The sequence below is a fragment of the Phasianus colchicus genome, chromosome 2, assembly GCF_987193195.1.
Source record: "Phasianus colchicus chromosome 2, bPhaCol1.hap1.1, whole genome shotgun sequence".
Taxonomy (NCBI): Eukaryota; Metazoa; Chordata; class Aves; order Galliformes; family Phasianidae; genus Phasianus; species Phasianus colchicus.
Window position 1 is genome coordinate 49,448,856 of NC_143437.1, and position 18,943 is coordinate 49,467,798.

At 41.2% G+C, this 18,943-nt stretch overlaps 1 protein-coding gene across 4 annotated transcripts in view; it reads right to left on the bottom strand.

Annotated features, from left to right (window-relative positions):
- Positions 1-18,444, bottom strand: part of RGS17 (regulator of G protein signaling 17) — a 69,877-nt gene extending 51,433 nt beyond the window's left edge. For 2 of the 4 annotated variants that reach the window (XM_090135617.1, XM_031611834.2), the window contains exon 1: positions 18,216-18,356. Coding sequence is in view for 1 of the 4 variants with exons in the window: in XM_090135616.1 (XP_089991742.1) it covers positions 18,212-18,444 (233 nt within the window). In the remaining 3 variants the exon portion in view is untranslated. Of the gene's footprint in view, positions 1-18,211 lie in introns of all 4 variants that reach the window. The other 2 variants (XM_090135616.1, XM_090135618.1) reach the window with 2 other exon arrangements.
- Positions 18,445-18,943: the final 499 nt, after the last annotated feature.

The window sequence follows — 18,943 nt, forward strand, 5'->3', positions numbered from 1 at the left end:
TGGCCTCCTGTCATACCAATAATTTTGCAGACTAGGGGAACTTGCATGACAGGCTAAAAATGAATGGTCTTTTTCCACAAAAGAACAATTTCAAAATTGTCTGATAGGTCCCAGAAGAACTCAGCTGCTTATCTACACCAAATGCTGTGTCTGGAGAAATTCTTAGAAAAGGCACTCAGTGCAATCCTCATCCAGGTTTGGTGAATGTCTTCACTCAGATGAACTATCACAAGACTTGGTTATAGTATAAATAGAAAAAGGACAAAAATATGGTGTAGGGTTAAAATGACTTTTTCACTAAGAAGTTTAAGAAAAACACACAAGTGTAAAACTTCTGCGTAAGAATAAATATATTTTAGGATGTCTGGTCAGGTTGAACACCCACTTAGGTGCAGGTCTTTCAAAAGAACTTTTCATGGTATTTCTTGCATGTAAAATTTACTGTAGGTTTAGTCTTTGTCCAAGGAATGGACCCAGACTTCAATGGTTTTGAACAACAGCTCAAAAGTTAAAACAACCTTTTTCAGCTATTCATTGATGTATTTATTATATGTTATTATACAAATTATAACATATTATTATACACATATTGTAACATACTACAACATTATTATTATATTCATAACATATTATTATATGTTAGTCCTACTGGATGTGATCACATTTTTTTGTAAGATAACAAAAAAGATTGAACATAAGAATAATTCCTAAAGCTAAAACTGAGGCCCAATCAGAATGCCAGAAGAAAACAAAACAAACCAAAGAAACAAACAAACAAAAAAAAACATCAAAAAATGATAAATCACACAGTTCTGGAATTTTTACCATGAAGAGGAAATGAGAAAACCAAACCAATGCTTATTTTTGTTTCTAGCATACTGTGGGGACTACTGGGTCCTGCAGAGCTGGCCTGCTTATCTGGCTTGCAAATACCAGATCACAGAACTGTGTTTTACAAAGTCACAATGAGCACCTTGCTTTTAGAGGTGCTTCTGCCTCCAGGAAGGAAAGAGCACTGCGTGAATTACCTCTGCAATACATGAGAAAACTTAGACACCTCAGATGAATCACTGAAGGCAGCACACCTTCTTGGCAGCTTCAGCCAGCCAAAGCTAAACCACCAGTCCTCAGAGTCCTGATTTCTGATGATGTATTTCTACTATGTGTTAAGTCATATAGTAGCTGCTGCGGCAGGAAACTAACTCTATAGTTGTCAGCTGCATTAGTTCTCTGGACTGATTCACGTGTAGCAGGGAGACAGAAGCAGCAGTTCTGGCTTGGACTGGCTTAAGCAGCAGCACTAGGAGCGGACGATGTGTGACCAAGAGGATTCTTTAAACTGTCCCTTCCTGGGACTGAGAAATCCAGGCTGAACTGTAGAATGACTGAGATTTTCAGGCATAGCCCACTCCTAGATTTAGGACTCTGAGTCATCTCTTTTAAAAACACATTAAGGACCAAGTTATGCTTTACAAGATGAAATGGTGGATGTGCTTTCTTGCTTCCACTCAATATTAGAAATATTAAATAATGTAGCTTCATCATTCTCTTCGGTACGTGGCAGAAACCAAGATATTCCTGCTGCCAGGTGACAGCTGTAGTGTTGGGTACTCTGCTGCCTCTCTGGATAATGGCTGTTTAATTGTTTGATGGCTTCAAGGTGTGTGGTTTTTGTTTTTTGTGCGTTTTTTTTTTTGGGGGGGGGAGAGAGTAGGTTTTTTTGTTTGCTTGTTTTGAAAAGCAGCATAGTGTCAGCAAAAATAGCAGAGAGCAATCTTCCCTTTAAATATTTTCAGAACACAATACTGATGATTAAGGCAGGGTCTTCTTGTGTCTGGGAAGGGAAGGTCTGAACTGAGATTCACACAATGTGGAGCTGAGGCATCTCACATCCTGGCCAAATGCTCATCCTGCAATTGTTTCATGAAAGAAAGATGGAGAAAATAGCAGCAATTCTGGTGAGAGCAGTGGGATTAAAAAACTGCAAAACCTACTTATGACTTCTTTGGCTATATTTTGGAGTGACAGCTGATTTGTCTCCTGTGTTTTGTGAGCTCAGCTCAGCCGATTTAGGAGAAGTACATTTTCAGCATGTCTCCTGGACTGAGCCAGCTTTGAGATCTCAAGTAGAAAACTTGTCCTGATAAGAGCTGGTAGTGACAGCTGGGAGCAGTTTCAGGCACGACTGTAAGCAGAGTAATAGGCAGCTGAAGAACATGACTTGGGAAATTTAGGTGTATGGGCAATTGGATGTTGAGGATTCTTGGATATAGAGGACTGAAAGCCAAATAAATCCTCATTTGGATTCCTAGTGTCTACAGCAGATTGTGGCCAAGGTACATACTTGCTACTGCAATCCCAGCTTGAATATAGAAGATAAACTCTTCCTTGGCTATTTCTGTAACGTGCCAATTCAATTTATACATACATACCTCATCCTGGAAGGCTGAATGGAAATGTAGGAAATGTTCTAATTAAGTGAAATCATTCAATACTTTAAATTCTCTTTTGTCTAAAAATTATGTTTACTTTTTCATAAAAAGAACAACAATCAGTAATGTCTCTAACCCCTCCAAAACTGGTGATCTTAGATTTACACCAAGTGTGAGTTTAGAGATTACTGGAAAAGCTAGTATCTTTCTGTTTACCAGAGAACTGGTACTTTTGGAAAACAGCGCTGCCAATAGTTATGTTATAGTATGATAGTTATGCATCTTTCAAAACAGAATTGATGAGAAAAACTATTAGGGAAATCTTGGATGGTGGACAGTGTGGCTTTTTTGTAGTAGTACAGTTTAACATTTCAAAACTGATTTTGTTTAAGGTATTGATTAGGATATGATGAAATTTTGAATTAACTCCAAAAAGAAGTGATAAAATCTTTGGAAGGCTTGCAGTTGGCTCAGTAGTACCTTTTTCCTTAATACCTTAGTCCTGTAATAAAAATAAAGTATGCCTTGGATGAGAAAAGTCTTCAGTAGATTCTGCACATACAGCAAATTTAGGCGTGAGCAGTTACTACTATCAAAAGCTGTCTGTACTCTTTCTTTTCTTGAATAGATCTTCAGATCCAAACGTAGTTTAGCTTTGGAAAAGTTGATTTTCTTTCCCTCCAAAAGGAATATATTTGCCCTTCTTTATACAAAGAAGTATTAATTTGAGTGTGGGATGTCTTAATTTGAACATGGATTAGAAAGGAAGATAGGTTATAGGAATGTTATCTATTTGTTGGTTGTGATCTAGCTTAACAATACAAAGTTTTGAGTGACACAGGAGGAAACTTTAGTTGCAGATGGCAAAGGAAAAACTTTTTTTGTCTGGTTGGTTGGTTCTGGTGTTGTTGATGAGCGCTATTATAATTCAGTTAAAGAAAAATATTATGTTTTAAGCTACTTTTAAAATCAAAACTTCAATAATAACTAGTATTCAGGCAGAATAAACACCATATGTTATAGACACCATACTCCTCAGGTGCTAGGAATCCACTTCTGATAATGAAAAAATATTAGAGAACAGCTTCTATGTTAAAAAGTGACTGTAATAAGTTTCTTCCATTCTCGTTAGTCTTCGCTATAAAATTATTCAGCATCTTTAATCAGCATTCTTTAAGATTGCTTTTCTTTTCCCTACAATGTGTTTCTCTACTGCCTTATGTCTACACTGGTATCTATGCAGCCAGCTTATGGTTGGTGAGATCTTGCTCTGTTCAGCCTCTCATCTACCTATGACCTCCTTGAGACTGCACTGGTTAATTTAGTTCATTGGATAAAAAGAAACTGTCTTTAATTCCTCTCCAGATTTTCCAGTTTGTTCTGTACCATAATCTTTCAAATCACTGTTTCCAACCTTTTAAACTTCAGTCACTGATTCCTCTCTCCTTTCTCATTTCAAATGTTGAAATATTCCATTTTTCAGAGATCTGAAATCTCTCCTTCCTATCTCTACAGCAAAAGGTCTTTTCTTCCTGCTCACCTTTAGTATTGTTCCCCCAACTTTATGCTCTTTACTTTTACTTCTTTACTCTCCTATTCCATGCTTTTGTATCAATGTAGCCATCACTGAATTCCTTCTAACATCTTGTCAATCTTCCGCTACAGGTTATTACTTCCACTCTTGCAGAATTGTTTCTTTACCTGGAAAATCCAGATAGAGAGTTCGAAAGCGTACATACAACCTAAATCTTTCAGTAGATTGTCTATATCAATAGTTAGTTTTCCCGCTTTTCAAGTTCAACAGTTCTTGCCTCAAGACGTAAGCAGAGAAACAGTTGGAGAGCCAGAGGCAAAAGGTTCTCAGTGGATATGTGTGACTGTGGAATAAAAAGTTTTTCAGATCATATAGAAGGGCTGTATGCCAGAAAACATAGCAGTAGTTAGCATCTCAGTAGAAGTTTAATTCCACTTATTGAATAGGATAAACTTCTATCTGACGTTGACTCAAGCACTTCCTCTTCCAGGAAGGAAATTTTTTTGTAGTTTTGTGGAATGAAATAGAGTTAAATTGAACTGTCCACATGTTCTGTCATAAAGTAATTTTTTGCAGATTTCTCTGCTAGGCTGGTGTTTTGTACTCATGCCCATTGTTCTATATTCAAAACACTGACAGGTTTACCTTACAGATGGAAAAACATGTCTTCTCACTGGAATAGACTTGTGGGAAAGCACTATGATATATGAAGACAGGCTGAGGGAGCTGGATTTGTTCAGCCTGGAGAAAAGGTGGCTGCGAGGTGACCTCACTGCAGCCTTTCAGTACCTAAAGGGAGCCTACAAATAGGAAGTCAGTTCTTTGAAAGGGTAGATAACAGCAGGACAAGGAGAAATAGGTTTAAGTTGAGGGGAGATTTAGATTGGGTGTCAGGGGGAAGTTCTTTACTGTGAGAGCAGTGAGGTGCTGGAACAGGCTGCCCAGAGAGATTGTGGATGCCCCATCCCTAGAGGAGTTCAAGGCCAGGTTGGATGGGGTCCTGGGCAGCCTGGTCTAGTATTAGATGTGGAAGTTGGTGGCCTCACATGTGGCAGGGGGGCCTGGAGATTCACGATCCTTCAGGTACCTTCCAACCTGGACCATTCTGTGATTTTTTGTTGAAAATACTTTTTTATCTCATTTTTCAGGATGCAGGAGCATCAAACACCTTAAAAAAAAAAGTATATGACTACTTTTATTGTCAGCAACTATCACTGGCCACTGACCATCATGTCTATACATTTCTACTTCTAATCTTGCCATTCCCATTACTACTTTGAAGAGGTTATGGACACTTCTCAAAGTGAATCAAAATGTCTCAAAACTTCCTGAATTTTGTTTTCCCATCTCCATCTTAACTTACAACATTGCTGTTATAACCGTACTATGACTGATGACTTCTGGAGAGAGATCGATGAAGATCTGATATTTCTGACAATCACATTTTGTGCAAATTCACACCTCATTTTTGATTTTGGGGAATTACAGATTGTATTTGTAGACAGAATAAACAGGTTCTGTGGTGGCTTCTGTTGTGATCTTTGAGAAGCTTCGCTTATGAGGGGACAAAAATCAAGTGTTCCACTCAGTTGTATGGGCGAGAGGATCCCATGTTCCATTCACATCACTGTGCTGAAAAAGACAAGATGTTTTTTTTTCCTGTAGAAGAGGGCCTGGAAGCTCAGCCACTGAGCCTCATGGAGTAAACAGTCACTGGACACACAAAAGATCAGTGCTCAGTTCTTGATCACTGAGACCAACACAGCACTGCCTCAAAAATTTATTTAGGGTGCCTAAGTTCCAGAGTGGCCTTTAACAAATTGTGTGCACGTAGCTACAACCTTGGGGTAGCTCTCTTCTGACACATGTAGATAATACTCATGCCCTTTACTTTGGCACCCATGCACATCTTAGGAAGGATATGGGGATGAAAGTGTTTTCAAGTATGTTAATAGCACTAACCTTGAGCATTACTCAAAAGCAGTGAAAAACATTCAAAGTCTGAAACAGTCTAGAAGCCAAATTTAGATGATTTCTGAAAGGCTTTAATGTTTGTTTGAACAATACAATTTATTTTTACTAGTTAAAAAAAAACTGAGGCTGAGTTACAATTGCTGAAGGCATTGCTGCCTGTTAATCACATCAGACATTTGATCATTGTTCAGCCTTCATAAGTTTAAGCCTGGCCAAATCCCATTTTGCAGTGAGGTCCCTGCCTTAAGACAAAGCTGAGTATTTCTCAGTACTCAGCCAGAACTACAGTAAGCAGAATAAAGGCAATGTCATGCTTACTGTCAATTCAAACCTTTGCTCAAGTGTAAAGACAACTCTTAGAATCATAGAATCACAAGGTTGGAGAGGACCTACAAGATCATCTAATCCAACCATCCTCCCATTACCATTGCTACCACAAACTAGTAAACCGTATCTCACAGCTCCTCATCCAGATGCCTCTTGAACACTGCCAGGGACGGCGATTTCACCACCTCCCTGGACAGGCCATTCCAGTGCCTGACCACTCTCTGAGAGAAAAAGTTCCTCCTTATGTCTAACCTAAACCTCCTCTGGCACAACTTGTGGCCATTTTCTTGGGTACTGTTTGTTGCCTGGGAGAAGAGGCCAAACCCCTCCTCATCACAACCTCCCTTCAGGAAGTTGTAGAGTGCAGTGAGGTCTCCCCTGAGCCTCCTCTTCTCCAGACTAAACAATCCCAGCTCCCTCAGCTGCTCCTCATAAGACTTGTGCTCCAGACCCCTCACCAGCTCACTGCCCTCCTGCTGGCCACACTATTTCTAATGCAGGCCAGGATGGCATGGGCATGCTGTTGGCTCATGTTCAGCCAAGCATCAACCAATACCCCCAGCTCCCTTTCCTCTTAGCAATCATCCAGCCACTCAGCCCCAGGCATATAGCACTGCATGGGGTTATTGTGGCCAAAGTGCAGGCCATTATTTACAGCAAGGAAGGCTCTGTGTCACAGTGCTGAAACTCAAGTGACACAATGCTAAGTTTTCTTTCGGTTTTAGCTGCACCTTACCATGGGATCGCCTTTAAATAAAAGAGTGAGAGGATGTTTATGGAGATATAGTCTATTGCATTCCTACTACACTAAACTCCATAGATCAAATCAGGAAGAGAAAGGGCTGGAGGTGGTTTTGCATGAATGGAAGGAAAGCTGTTGTCATGGCATTTGAGTCCTCCTCCTTCACAAGCTACAGATTTCACATTCTGAGGATTCCCTCCATCTTCTGAGGTCTACTTAAGCTAAGGAGCAATACAAGGACAAATATTAAAGAGGAAGAAGATCTTGTTAGGTGGACAAATGAAAAGATGGGAGACCAGTTTAACATGGATAACTGCAAAGGAACAAATAGAGAATAAGCTGTCTTTGGATAAATGCATCAGGAAAGAAGAAAAAGGTTATCAACTGGATCTCTGGAACACTCAGAATAAGAATAGATGTAAAAGCCTTCCTGCTTCTAACATTAAATTGATCCTGAAAGAGAGCAAAAAGGTAAGAACTAGAAACAGCTGGGGATTTGGATGCAATTAGCCAGGGCATTCCCTCCAGTCTACGCTCTTATTTTCCAGTGCTCCTGTAACTATTCTTAAGCCACCTGCTGGAATTGGCCATACTAATAAAAAGCAGCCTAAACCAGAGAGTTGCAAGCACATGCTGCCAGTCTGGTTCAATAGCAGTTGATTTGCTTGGCACCCTGCTGCATATGCTTCCTACCTCAGAGGATAAGACTCTAGCACAATTTAAAGTAGTCTCTTACCTACATAGATTGTAAGAAAAAGTTTATTGTATTAATACTTTTAGCTTCATTTTAAAACATAAAATGCTGTCTTCAGGTGATTCCAGTTAATATCTCACAGCGTAGGGTACAGTCAAAGTCAGGACGTCTCTGGTATTCAGTCCCTTTGCTGTGTATGATCTCACTGCCCAGCAGAATAGCTTCTACTTAACAGAGGCTAAATACAGCTCTTGCAATTGCACGTTTGAAATATGACTGACAGCCAGCATTGCATGTAAGAAAAGTTTCTGCCAGACAACTCCATTAAAATTAATGGAAAAATGCCTTGTATGTTAATAGCAATTGATGTATTTGGACTCTTAATAACTCTTACATACCTTACACCAACTGAATTCTAGCTGCAGCTCAGTCTACAATATATTACCCTCTCAGACAAATGTAGTCTTCTTACATTAAATTCATATTAAATTATCTTTACATGAATTCAATGAGACTTCCCCCCTCCCCCCCCCCCATCTTTAAAGGAACGTGGAGTAACTTCTTTCTTTTCACTAAGAAATGAACTACTTTATATTTACTTGGGCTATCAGAATACTTCAGAGCAAACATCTCGGAAAAACTGACCGGGAGTAACTTATGCCACTATCCATGGATGTGTTCCACACTCAGCACAAGACAATTTATTCAAAATACTTGAAGCTAAATTAAAAATAAAAATACATATGCTGATATAGATTGATTAAAGCATCTCTCCCAGGCCAATATTTGATCAAGTTGAAGAACGTACAGTGTTGTTAGTGTTCAGATTAATCCAGGATTAGAAAATGTATTGTGCATTTGTTAGTAGAATTAAGCACGAGTTGACTAGTTAATTCACTCTCAGTCCTCCTGTCACTAGCAGTAAAAAATAAAATAAATGGTGTGCATTATAATCATGACCTCACAGGATCTTTTATCAGAAAAGCTACCAGCAGGTAGATGTATAAAGTTATTCTATATTTCATTTGATAAAGCTAGGAACAGGTATTATCTTACTGACTCTACATATAATCAATGAATAAATGGATGTGGTAATTAAGAAATATACGAGAAAGTAAGGCTAAACAGGTTATTGCACTAAAGAAGAATGGATAGAAAGCTTACCCTTATCCTGGGCTCACTGAGAAGACTCCAAGAGGAGTGATCTCCAAAAGAGATCCTTCTATAGTGGCAGTCAGCTTTTAAATGGGGAGCCAGGCTCCATCCCTTCCGGTAGTACAGGTGAATTGCCCCCACCTGTGCTCCCAGGGCTGACTCATTGCTCTCCTCAGGTGGTCAACCTGAGGTTCAGGCTGTGATTCAGCAATTCCCATACGTTCTATGTATTGAGAGTTATCTAAGACAAAGCTATAAGTTTAATGGATCACACACACACAGAAAGACAAAACAAAATCAAATTAAACCAAACCAGAACAAAAAAAACACAAACAACAAACCAAGCAAACAAAATCAAAACAAAAAAGAACTGATGAACCAAATATCAGAAGATTTGTGCAGAAGTATCATGCTGTGCTTCCCTTTTCTCTTTCTCATTTACAACACGTAGGCCTACATTGCTCAACCTTTCAAACCTATGCTTCCTATTGAGGGATGTTTTTCTAACAGGGCCATAACTAATGCTTTTAGTACTGATAATCAGGTTACACATGCAAGGCATCAGTGTAATGATACAGGATGGAAATACATGGTCTTTGCTCTGGTCATTTGATTAGAAAGACTGACTTCTGAGTCAAATGCAAATTTCCATTTTTGTCCAGGAGATTTTCTTTAGCTTAAGCTCTCCCTGATATTTTACATATCAGCATTACTTTGGTAAAAGTAAAGCTGTCACATGAAGTGTGAGTTAAGATTCTTGGTGTTAAATTTTGACTCTTTAAATCAACAAGAAAACTAATTTTTCCCTTTATATTGAATTTCTGCATCTGCCAGTATTATACTGTGTGATCCTGAGGAATCACTTAATTAATAGCCATTTGTATTTCTTTTCCATGAAATAGCAATGCTGCTTACTATGTCCTATAATGCAGAAGTGACACGGATCTTCAAACAATAAACTTGCAGAAAAAAAATGCCTGATGAGACTATTATTTTAAAACACATCTTTAGTAAGGATAGCCTTTTCATAATGTGTTCTGTATACCTTCTCAGAGTTTATTAGATTGTCTAGATTCTCAAGATCATGATATGAAGGATAGAACTCCTCTCTTCTACTGTTTGCAGATTTCTGAACTCTATTTTCTTAAAAGTTTCTGAAATGTCACCTGCTCTTACACATTGTATGAACCCGAGTCTGAGCATTATAAGCCCAGTCAAGAAAAAAGCTCATCAGAATTCAATTACAGAAAGTATATCTAACTTTCCCATTATATTATGCACACACAGATATGACCCAGTCCCCTTTCTCTCCTTTCCTAAACTTTACACTTTTTTACTGAATATGCTTGAAGAATTCTTCTCTGTGATACGTCTGAAAGAAATGAATATTGAATATAAAACCATACCCACCACATCTCACAGATTTGGTAGAATATTAATAGTAATATTCATTTGAAGGACTAGAGTGAACTTCATATAATTAAAAGCATTCTATATGAGCTATGGTAAATATAGTATATGAAACTACATAGATATGTTTTAGATTAATGAAATGTATTTGTATTAATATTTTACATAAGGTTACCAATTTGATGGCTGAAGTTGATGCCTATATAGTCAACATAAATTAGTTGACTTCTGTTAGTATACATAACATTGTGATTGTTGGTAAAACATATATATGCACTAAAAACTGATAAATCTTGGACTGAAATTAAAAATGGTGTGTGCAGGTGTGTTTCCAATTGCATACTTCAGAAATACGTTCTTATATGCAACTTGACTACCTTCCCCAAATTATGAACAAAACAGAAGGAACTATACAAATTGCTAATGACATTGTTTGTAGGCAAATATTGAGGGAGTAATGCAGGCCAACAAGGACAAATCATCAGCTTAAGGTGATCTAGACCCATTTGTAACTAAGTCACAGCAAACAAGAGTTTACTTTGGTTGAATCTAATGTAAACCAGAGAAGATAGGCTGCAGACCAAAGCCAGAGGCTGGAAGTTTTATCCTGAAAAGATGTGATATATGTATTTTGGAAAGCTAAGAAATTCCAGGGCTTCTTCGCTGGCTTTGAGGCTAAATGGACAATTTAGTTATATTCCTGTAATATTCCAGGCTGCCCTGATCTGAATACCACTCTAACCATGCCATACATAGAAGGTCATAACTCGGGAATCTAACAAGAATTGAAAGTTATGGCAAGTAAAAGAAGAGCTGAGTGCAGTCCTGTACCCAGAAGAGCTGCTTTTCCTTACCTATAAAAAACTGAAATCTTTGCCATGTGAAAGCCGTGTTACTGCAGTACTTTTCACTGACTGCTACTGAAACACAGTTGGGAAGTCCTTAGATGAAGAGGGATATTGATCAATTGAGGCAGGTTTAAGAAAAGCTAAGACAGTGGCTGAAAGAGTATGAAACATATTTCATGGTAAATGCCCTCAGGAGTCATTTCGTTTTAAAAATAAAAAAAGTTCAGGAGTGGATTTTTCAGTTTCTGAGTGCTGCAGGATGTGAGATAACATACAGATAGGAGAGGTAAAATAAGGACATTTTCTTGCACATGATACAAGTGCTGCTTTAACTAGATTTTTCCAGCGTTCAACTTATGTCAGATCTCTCTGCCCTACACTGCAATTTGCAGTACAGACATGCACTTTAAGACAGATATTTGATACAGGATGGTTCTTTTGCAGGCAGAGCTCAGGACAAATCACATAAACAGTCAGACTTCTCTACAGTCAATCTTTGTATACTGAATCAGTGACCAGGGCCTAATTGTAAAGGTGCTGATCACTCAAAGCTGCTATATTCATAACTTCATAATTTATGAAGTTGCTACATTCACTGGGCAGAGGTGTTCCATCTATTCTTTTCCATACCCTCACCACACCAGTACTGTCTTGACATTTTTATAGTAGCTCTATGAACCAGTTTTACATATGAACTAATCAGATGCTGAATCTGAAAACATCCTTGTCTGTTCTGGTCAGCATGATGCTTGCCATGCAGCTAAGACTCTGAATATTACTATTATTTTTTTCACATTGCTTGAGACAATAAGAGTTGATAAAAATCTTTGAACACAATAAATACAACAGTGAAAAAAAACAAAACTGTACAAACTAAACACTTGTTACCAGATTATGAGATATATCAAGCCAAATGAGTTAGACTATCAGACAATATGACAACCGCATTCCAATGAAGTAAAGCTAAGCATGAAAATAATTCATGGGTATACTTTTAAGCCACTGTAAATGAATAACAAAAAATAGGTTACACATCTCACTCCTCTCTTCTCAAACTCATCTTGAAAGCCGTGAAAGAATCTCATTAATATTTTAAAGCTTTTTTCATTTCTGAAGACATTAAGACTTGGAAACGAAGCTACCTTTTGGATACTGAGTAATCAGGAGCACTCTTCCCACCTACGTTCATTAAACTGGGGCTTCTTGTGAAGCCCTTGTAAAGGAAGTTATTACTCACTGCTCTTGATTTTCATACAATGCAAACAATTGAGAAAGCCTCATTTACACCACCCAAAGGTGTGGTGCAGTATGAACAGTGGAGACTGGGAGCTACAATAAAGTAGATTGACTGCCAAATTCCTAATCTCAGAAGTTCGATGTCATTGTATAATAACCACACTATTGAAATATATCTTGCATATTTCCCTCTTATTTAGGCTTTTTGGAGATCATTGTGTATATATTGGGACACTGGTAGGTACTGTGAGCAGCACAAGGACTTAAGCTCCTTGCCTTAGCCACAATGTATCTACAACTGGCAGAATGCTGGCCTCATGGAGTGCCCTGCATTTTGAGCTCTCTCATTTGAAAGCTGTCTGAATTGTAATAGGTGTAAGAATGTTGTGCTAAGGACAACCTGACAGCCTTCATCTGTGATTCCTGTGGTCTAATTGCTTTATCTATGAACACATGGGATTATTTTACCACAACTGTCATGAGCTGCTGATAAACAAAGACGTTGTTACGGCATACCACATCACAGTAAAACATAACATAGCAAAACATAACGCAGCAAAACAGCCCAAACGATATTCGATCTTCCCAAAACAGACTAACAGAAAGTCTTGCTTGGACTTGCACTGAGCTAAAATTACAAAGCGAAGTGGCATATTCAACTGACTGTTACAGCAGGAAGCCATGATAGAGTAGCAGTCTCCTCTCACAAGCTGTATTTTCTTAGTTTCGCTCTCTCCCAGGCAGCACATACAGAGTTAGGGCTTTATAGAGTCGTCTAGCTTGTGAGCACTCCCTCATATTTCAGCAAACAGGGGGCAGGCATCACTAGAAAGAAAAGCCAAGCTGCATTAAAGGAAGCTGCTTTGGTAGCAGAAGCTGCATAGCTGTGTTAACGCATCACTCTCTACTTTACTTCCTTTCTCGCCGATGAAACTAAGCAAGTTATTTTGTATTTCTCTATGGAGGATTATGCAGCAGTAGTCTTTAAGATGTCTGAGTGTCTTTAAGTGTAATTCGCAGTATCTAATGCTTGGCGTTAGGATTTAAGATTTTCTTAACATTTTATTTCTATTCCACTTCCCTACCTGCCAACTCCCTACATACATTTTGTCCAGAAATTTTATGATTTCTAAGAACTTGTTGCCATTTGCTTACAAAATAATGTATGAAAATTGAGATTGTATGAAAAATATGAAGCATTTCACCCACATTTTATAAACAAGGAGCCCAAAGACAAAGCTAGCACTAAAAACATAAAGATATGATAGATTCAGTATTAAATCAGTTTGTGTCACTTTGATTTACCCTACATTTTAAAAAATTAAGCTGAGATTAATTAATATAGTAGAACAGCACAAATTACTCAAAGCACACCAGTTGTTTAAATTGGATTTTCATCTATTTTGCATCACCAGAGCAGTGCAAAGATGCTGAAGCACAACAGCATGCCCAGCCCCTACTCTGCTTAGGGGACCCCTGTTAGCCATGGCCCGGGTTTGTGGTGGTTGGGCAGGAGCAGCAGTACAGACCATGAGATCATTGGTTGTGTGCTTTAAGTGTTCCCGTAGGTCCCTGCCACAGTTACACTGCATGGCTCCTTCCTTTGTGCACATTAGGAGCAGCAGCAGTGCCAAGAGAAACCTTCTGAGAGCTGATACTCAACTTTGGGTAGAGGCACCCACTTTTATCAGGCAAGAGGTCTCTGAAGCAATAATCTGCCCATGGGATTGGCTGTCACACAGCCCCATGGCTCAGTCCCACTTGGCAGCACCTGCTGAGGTGCAGAGCTGTCAGGCTCCATACCTTGGGAGGGATGTAGCACCTCTCAGGAGCCTGCAAAGCCACTCACAAAGGCCTGCTTGCAGCCTGCATCATTATAGCCATTAGCTATAACCATAAATAGATAAACTTAATTACGACTTAATCTATTCATTTGTTTTTATACCCTATGCACAAGCTTTTAATTAATTAACAATATGGAAAGTCTGATCACATTATTTCATTACCAGGACTACTTAGGACAAACAAGAGGTCAATAGAAATGCTAAATTTCTTGTACAATTTCATTTTCAACTAATTTTAAGCCAAGATAACTGGCACATTAATTTTATGTTCTTAGAGAATTCTTGATATATTCACAGAGCAAGCACTACAAAGTACAATGAGGATATATTTTTCATTAAGAACACCAAACTTGAGACATTGGTACAAGTGCAAAATAAATCCATAGCTGACAGCATGGAGATGCGATCAGAAGAGAGCTAATGGAAATGCAACAAATACCTCTGTAAAAGCTGATATGGCTTTATATAGTAGACCTTATGAGTACCCACAGGAATCCCCATATGCTATGTATTTAAAGACGTGTGTGAAGCATGCAAGTAAGAAAGCAGTTTCATTCACTCAATACAGGAGTAGGAAAAGGTTTAATCTTTAATCGTTAATCTTACTGCAATCATTTGCAAGCTCATGCATTTTTTAACGATGGAAAATTTACATACATATATATGTTTGCTGCTTATATATGCATGCATAAATGTACATACACATATATGCCATTTATTAGTGGAAAACCATTCTCATACTTCATTTAAGATTGGCTAGAGTCAGACTGACTGACATCCCTTCTATACTGTCTTTGTAATAATGCCACCTGGTCCCTTCTTCCTTCGAGCTGTTGGGATTACAGCACCTGAGGCCACCAGTGTTTTTGGTTTTGTTTTTTTTTTTGTGTGTGTGTGAAAGATTTCTCAAATTATGTGAGTTTCTACTGTTCCCCACCTGACCACAATTTGCTGTGGATTGTTCCAAGTCATGCCCATGACTGGTTTCTGGATCTTTGGGTTCAAGTTGTTCTTCTGTAGCTCTCTAGTCTCTTATATTACTCTTGTGATGGACTCAAGTGTGGCCTGGCAGTGAGATCAGAGAAGCTCTCTGCTACAAGTCACATCAATACCGCTGCTCCACAAGCATGACTCCACCTCAGAAGCACTCCTTGTGCCACAGGTCGTTCCAAATCAGTTTGACTTTATGGGAGATTTAAACTTTACTTTTGAAACTATGCCCATCGTTCAATACACACACTCCTTAAAATGAACTTTATGCAAAGGAATTACTAGTGATGCTAATCCCAGTGTGCAGAGTTCATGGATATATGTCCCTTCACATGCAGCTTCCATTTTATATTTAGTATATTTCTTGAAAAATGCTGTAGTTTGAAAATAAAACGTTTTATCTTCTCTTCATGGTAAGGAGAGACTGGATTAGGATGGGAATTTTTGCTGTCAGTCAGACTTCATTTTCAATCAATAGTGCAGGGAGTTAATTTTCAGCAGACTGCTTTTCAGTGCCTTTTTGAAATGAGTTCGGGACAATTTTTTGTTTGTAAATGTCCACGTGGAATAACAAGAAAAAGAATGACTATGCTTGTCTGTATATTCCAACATAAAGACCAAGGGTTTGTGATGGCCTTAGAGCTCCAGGCAGCTCTTCTCAATTAGTTTTAGACAAAGTGAAGGGACCCAAACTGCCAGTACAGGACCTGCTTTGCTGAGAGGACACCGCCAGCACCTGCGCAGGCACAGGGCGTGCCTTCGTCACATATGAAGGCTAAGGAGCACCTGATGAAATTATCAGACAGCAGGTTCATGGCAAACAAAAGGAAGTACTTTTTCACACAAATCATAATTAAATTGTGGCGCACACTGCCACAGAATGTGGTTGAGACCAAAGTATAAATGGATTAAGAAAAGGGAGTAGAGAAAGTCAGGGGCTTATCAAATATGATGGTCTGGAAGCAAGCTCCAGTTTAAGAAATCCCTGCACTACAGTTTGCTTGAACTTGAAAGCATACAGTAGGAAAAAGGATCACTGCATACCAGTTCTGTTTCTTATGTTTTTCTCCCTTCGGTATCTGCTAATGACCGCAGTCAGAGCCAGGATATTGGACTGAATGTCCAACTCACTACTGCAATTCATTTGATCGTATGCTTTTAATCAAATTATTTTCCTATTTTGGCTACTTGGAAGGATCTAAGGCCTTGATTGAGAAAGGCATTCACTGTCTGACTCTCACGTATTTTACGGAGGTAAACACTTGCATCTCTCATAGCCTTCAGCTATGCAAACTTATTGGGGTGGAGCATGTGCATCTTTTATTAGGACTTTTTGCTTATTCTGAGTACAGAATCAAATGAAAATAAATATTTGATAACGGGAATAACAGTGTGTAATACCATCTCTTTATAAAGGTCAAATAATTTGTTTGCCTAACTGTCTTGGGTCGCAGGAAGATTCTCCAGTAATTTACATAAGGACAGTGACACTCACATCCACTGATTGGAATGAGAATTATCTTCCTTTAAAGAACTCCCAAAATTTGCAATGCATGTATATATTACATTTGAGGAAAGTTATTTATCACCTGTTACCTACAATAGTATTGCCAAACGATACGCAACTCATTCACATTTACCTAGCAGGGTGTTTGAGATTTCATCCATTTTGCAAAAGCTGCAAACCTATATCACGCATCAGTGATACAGAATCAAGGACCCCAAATACTGAAAATCCTAAATGCCTCTGACAGTTCTCAGTCAGGCAGTGTGGGTAGGGTTTCCCTAGGAATCAACAAGAGGCAGCTATAAATTGTGCAACACAGCCTTGACAGACGAGCGAGGTAACCTCAGCTTTCTTAACTGCGGGCGCTTTCATCCCGGGGAGAAGTGAGGAACCGCGGGAGCAGCAGCCAGCAACAGCAGCAGCAGCACACAGCGGCTTTCGGCGGCTGGAAGGGCGGCAGCATCCCCCGCCCTGCCGGCAGCCGGTGTTTCCCCGGGCGCAGGGAAGCCCCGCGCCGCCGTGCGCTGTGCCGGTGCCAGCACCGGGAGCAGCTCCTGCCCCGCCGGCCGCGCCCGCCACCTGCTCCAGCCGCCGTGCCGCCCCCGCCCTCCGACATTTCCCGGGGAGGAAGGAGGCCGGGGCCGGCGGATGGCGATGCCGCAGGGCAGAGCGGGCGGGGGCGGCGGGTGCCGCCCGGGTGCCGCGGAGGGCGGTGCGGCCCCGAAGGGCGGCGGCGGCGGGGGCTCCCCGGTGCGAGACTGGAGAGAAGGAGGGGTAGGAAAGCAAGCTCTTGCGTTCAGAGCAGCCTCACGCCAGCTCTTCGGATTGAAATATTAATTGCACTAATAGGAATAATCACTCCCTCCTTCCTCCCTCCCTCCCTCCGCCAAGTAGACCCGCGTTACAAGAGGGAAGGTCAAGAGGAAAGGCAGGAGGAGCGTTGCCTCACCGCGAGCCGGCGGCTGTCACCCCGCCAGCGCGTGCCCACGGCTTTCCCGGGGGCGGCCCGCTCCCCCCGCCCGGGGCTGGGCGGCATCGCCCGGCGCGGCGCATCCCCGCGGCATCGCCCGGCGGATCCCCGCGGCACCCCGGGCACAGGCAGGGGACTGCGGAGGAGGGAGCGGGCAGAGCCGGCGGGTACGGTTCCCCACCCCTTTGTGCACCGCGGGCACGGAGCCGCGCGCACTCACACACACACAGAAACACCACCTTGCAGCCTCGGCGCTGCAGCCGCCCGTTGTTGCACACGCACACGCACACTCACACTGACATAGAGCCGGTCCCCTCGCTGAACGCATTTTCGGCTGCACTCCGCCGCCCTCCATCCATCCTCTTTCCCTCTCTTCCTCCCTCTCACCTCCCTCCCTCCTCTTCCTCTCAGCCCCCCCGCGTTTTGTTGTTTTGTTTTCTTTTCTTTCCTCTTTTTTCTTTTCCCCCCACTCCGCGCATCACTCCAAAGCAGACATTTTGATGCCATTTCAACGCGGTGCGGGCTCAAACACAAGCGGAGCGCCTTACCCACCCCCGCCCGGCTGCGTGCAGTTGGCGCTCAGCGATCCCGAGAAGGGCTGCGGCGGTTCGTCCCTAGCGGAGCGGGGCTGCTGCCATCCGCCCAACTTCAGCACCCACAGCCGGCACGGAGCGGAGACGGCGGCGGGCGGGGAGGAGGGCGGCTGGAGGGAGGAAGGGCGGGAGAGAGGCAGGCAGGGAGGGGAGGGTGCGAGGAGCGGAGGCTGGGAACCTCCGCACATGCGCTCTGCCACCGCAGCCCGGCGGCAGCAGGAGTTTCCCCGCTCGGCCCCGGAGGGTGAGTCACGGCCCCGTCCCCCTGCGCTCCCGCTCAGGCTTAGCTCTTGTCCCACGTTGATGTGTCCAAACAGGGGGAAAAACAAATATGGACAAAGGTTTATAGAATGTTGGACAAAGGTTTATAGAATGTTGTCCGAGTCTTCTAGTATAGGCGAGAACGATGCAGCGACGTAGTGCCTGAATAACTTTTGGATGTCAGGCACCTGAAGCACAACGCCTGAATAAAGGATCGGCGTGGATCTGTCAGTGGTGACCACACAAATCAAACCAAGAGCAGGGTGTTGTGAAAATCCGGCTGCAAATCCCGAATCCTGCCAGATATTGCCACTTTTTTTTTTTTTTTTCTTGCTTTCCAAAATCGACTTACCAAATTTTCACTCAATGGAGAGCATGATTTAGCCTCCATTCTACACCTTACAAATCTGGAACCTGATACGCCTC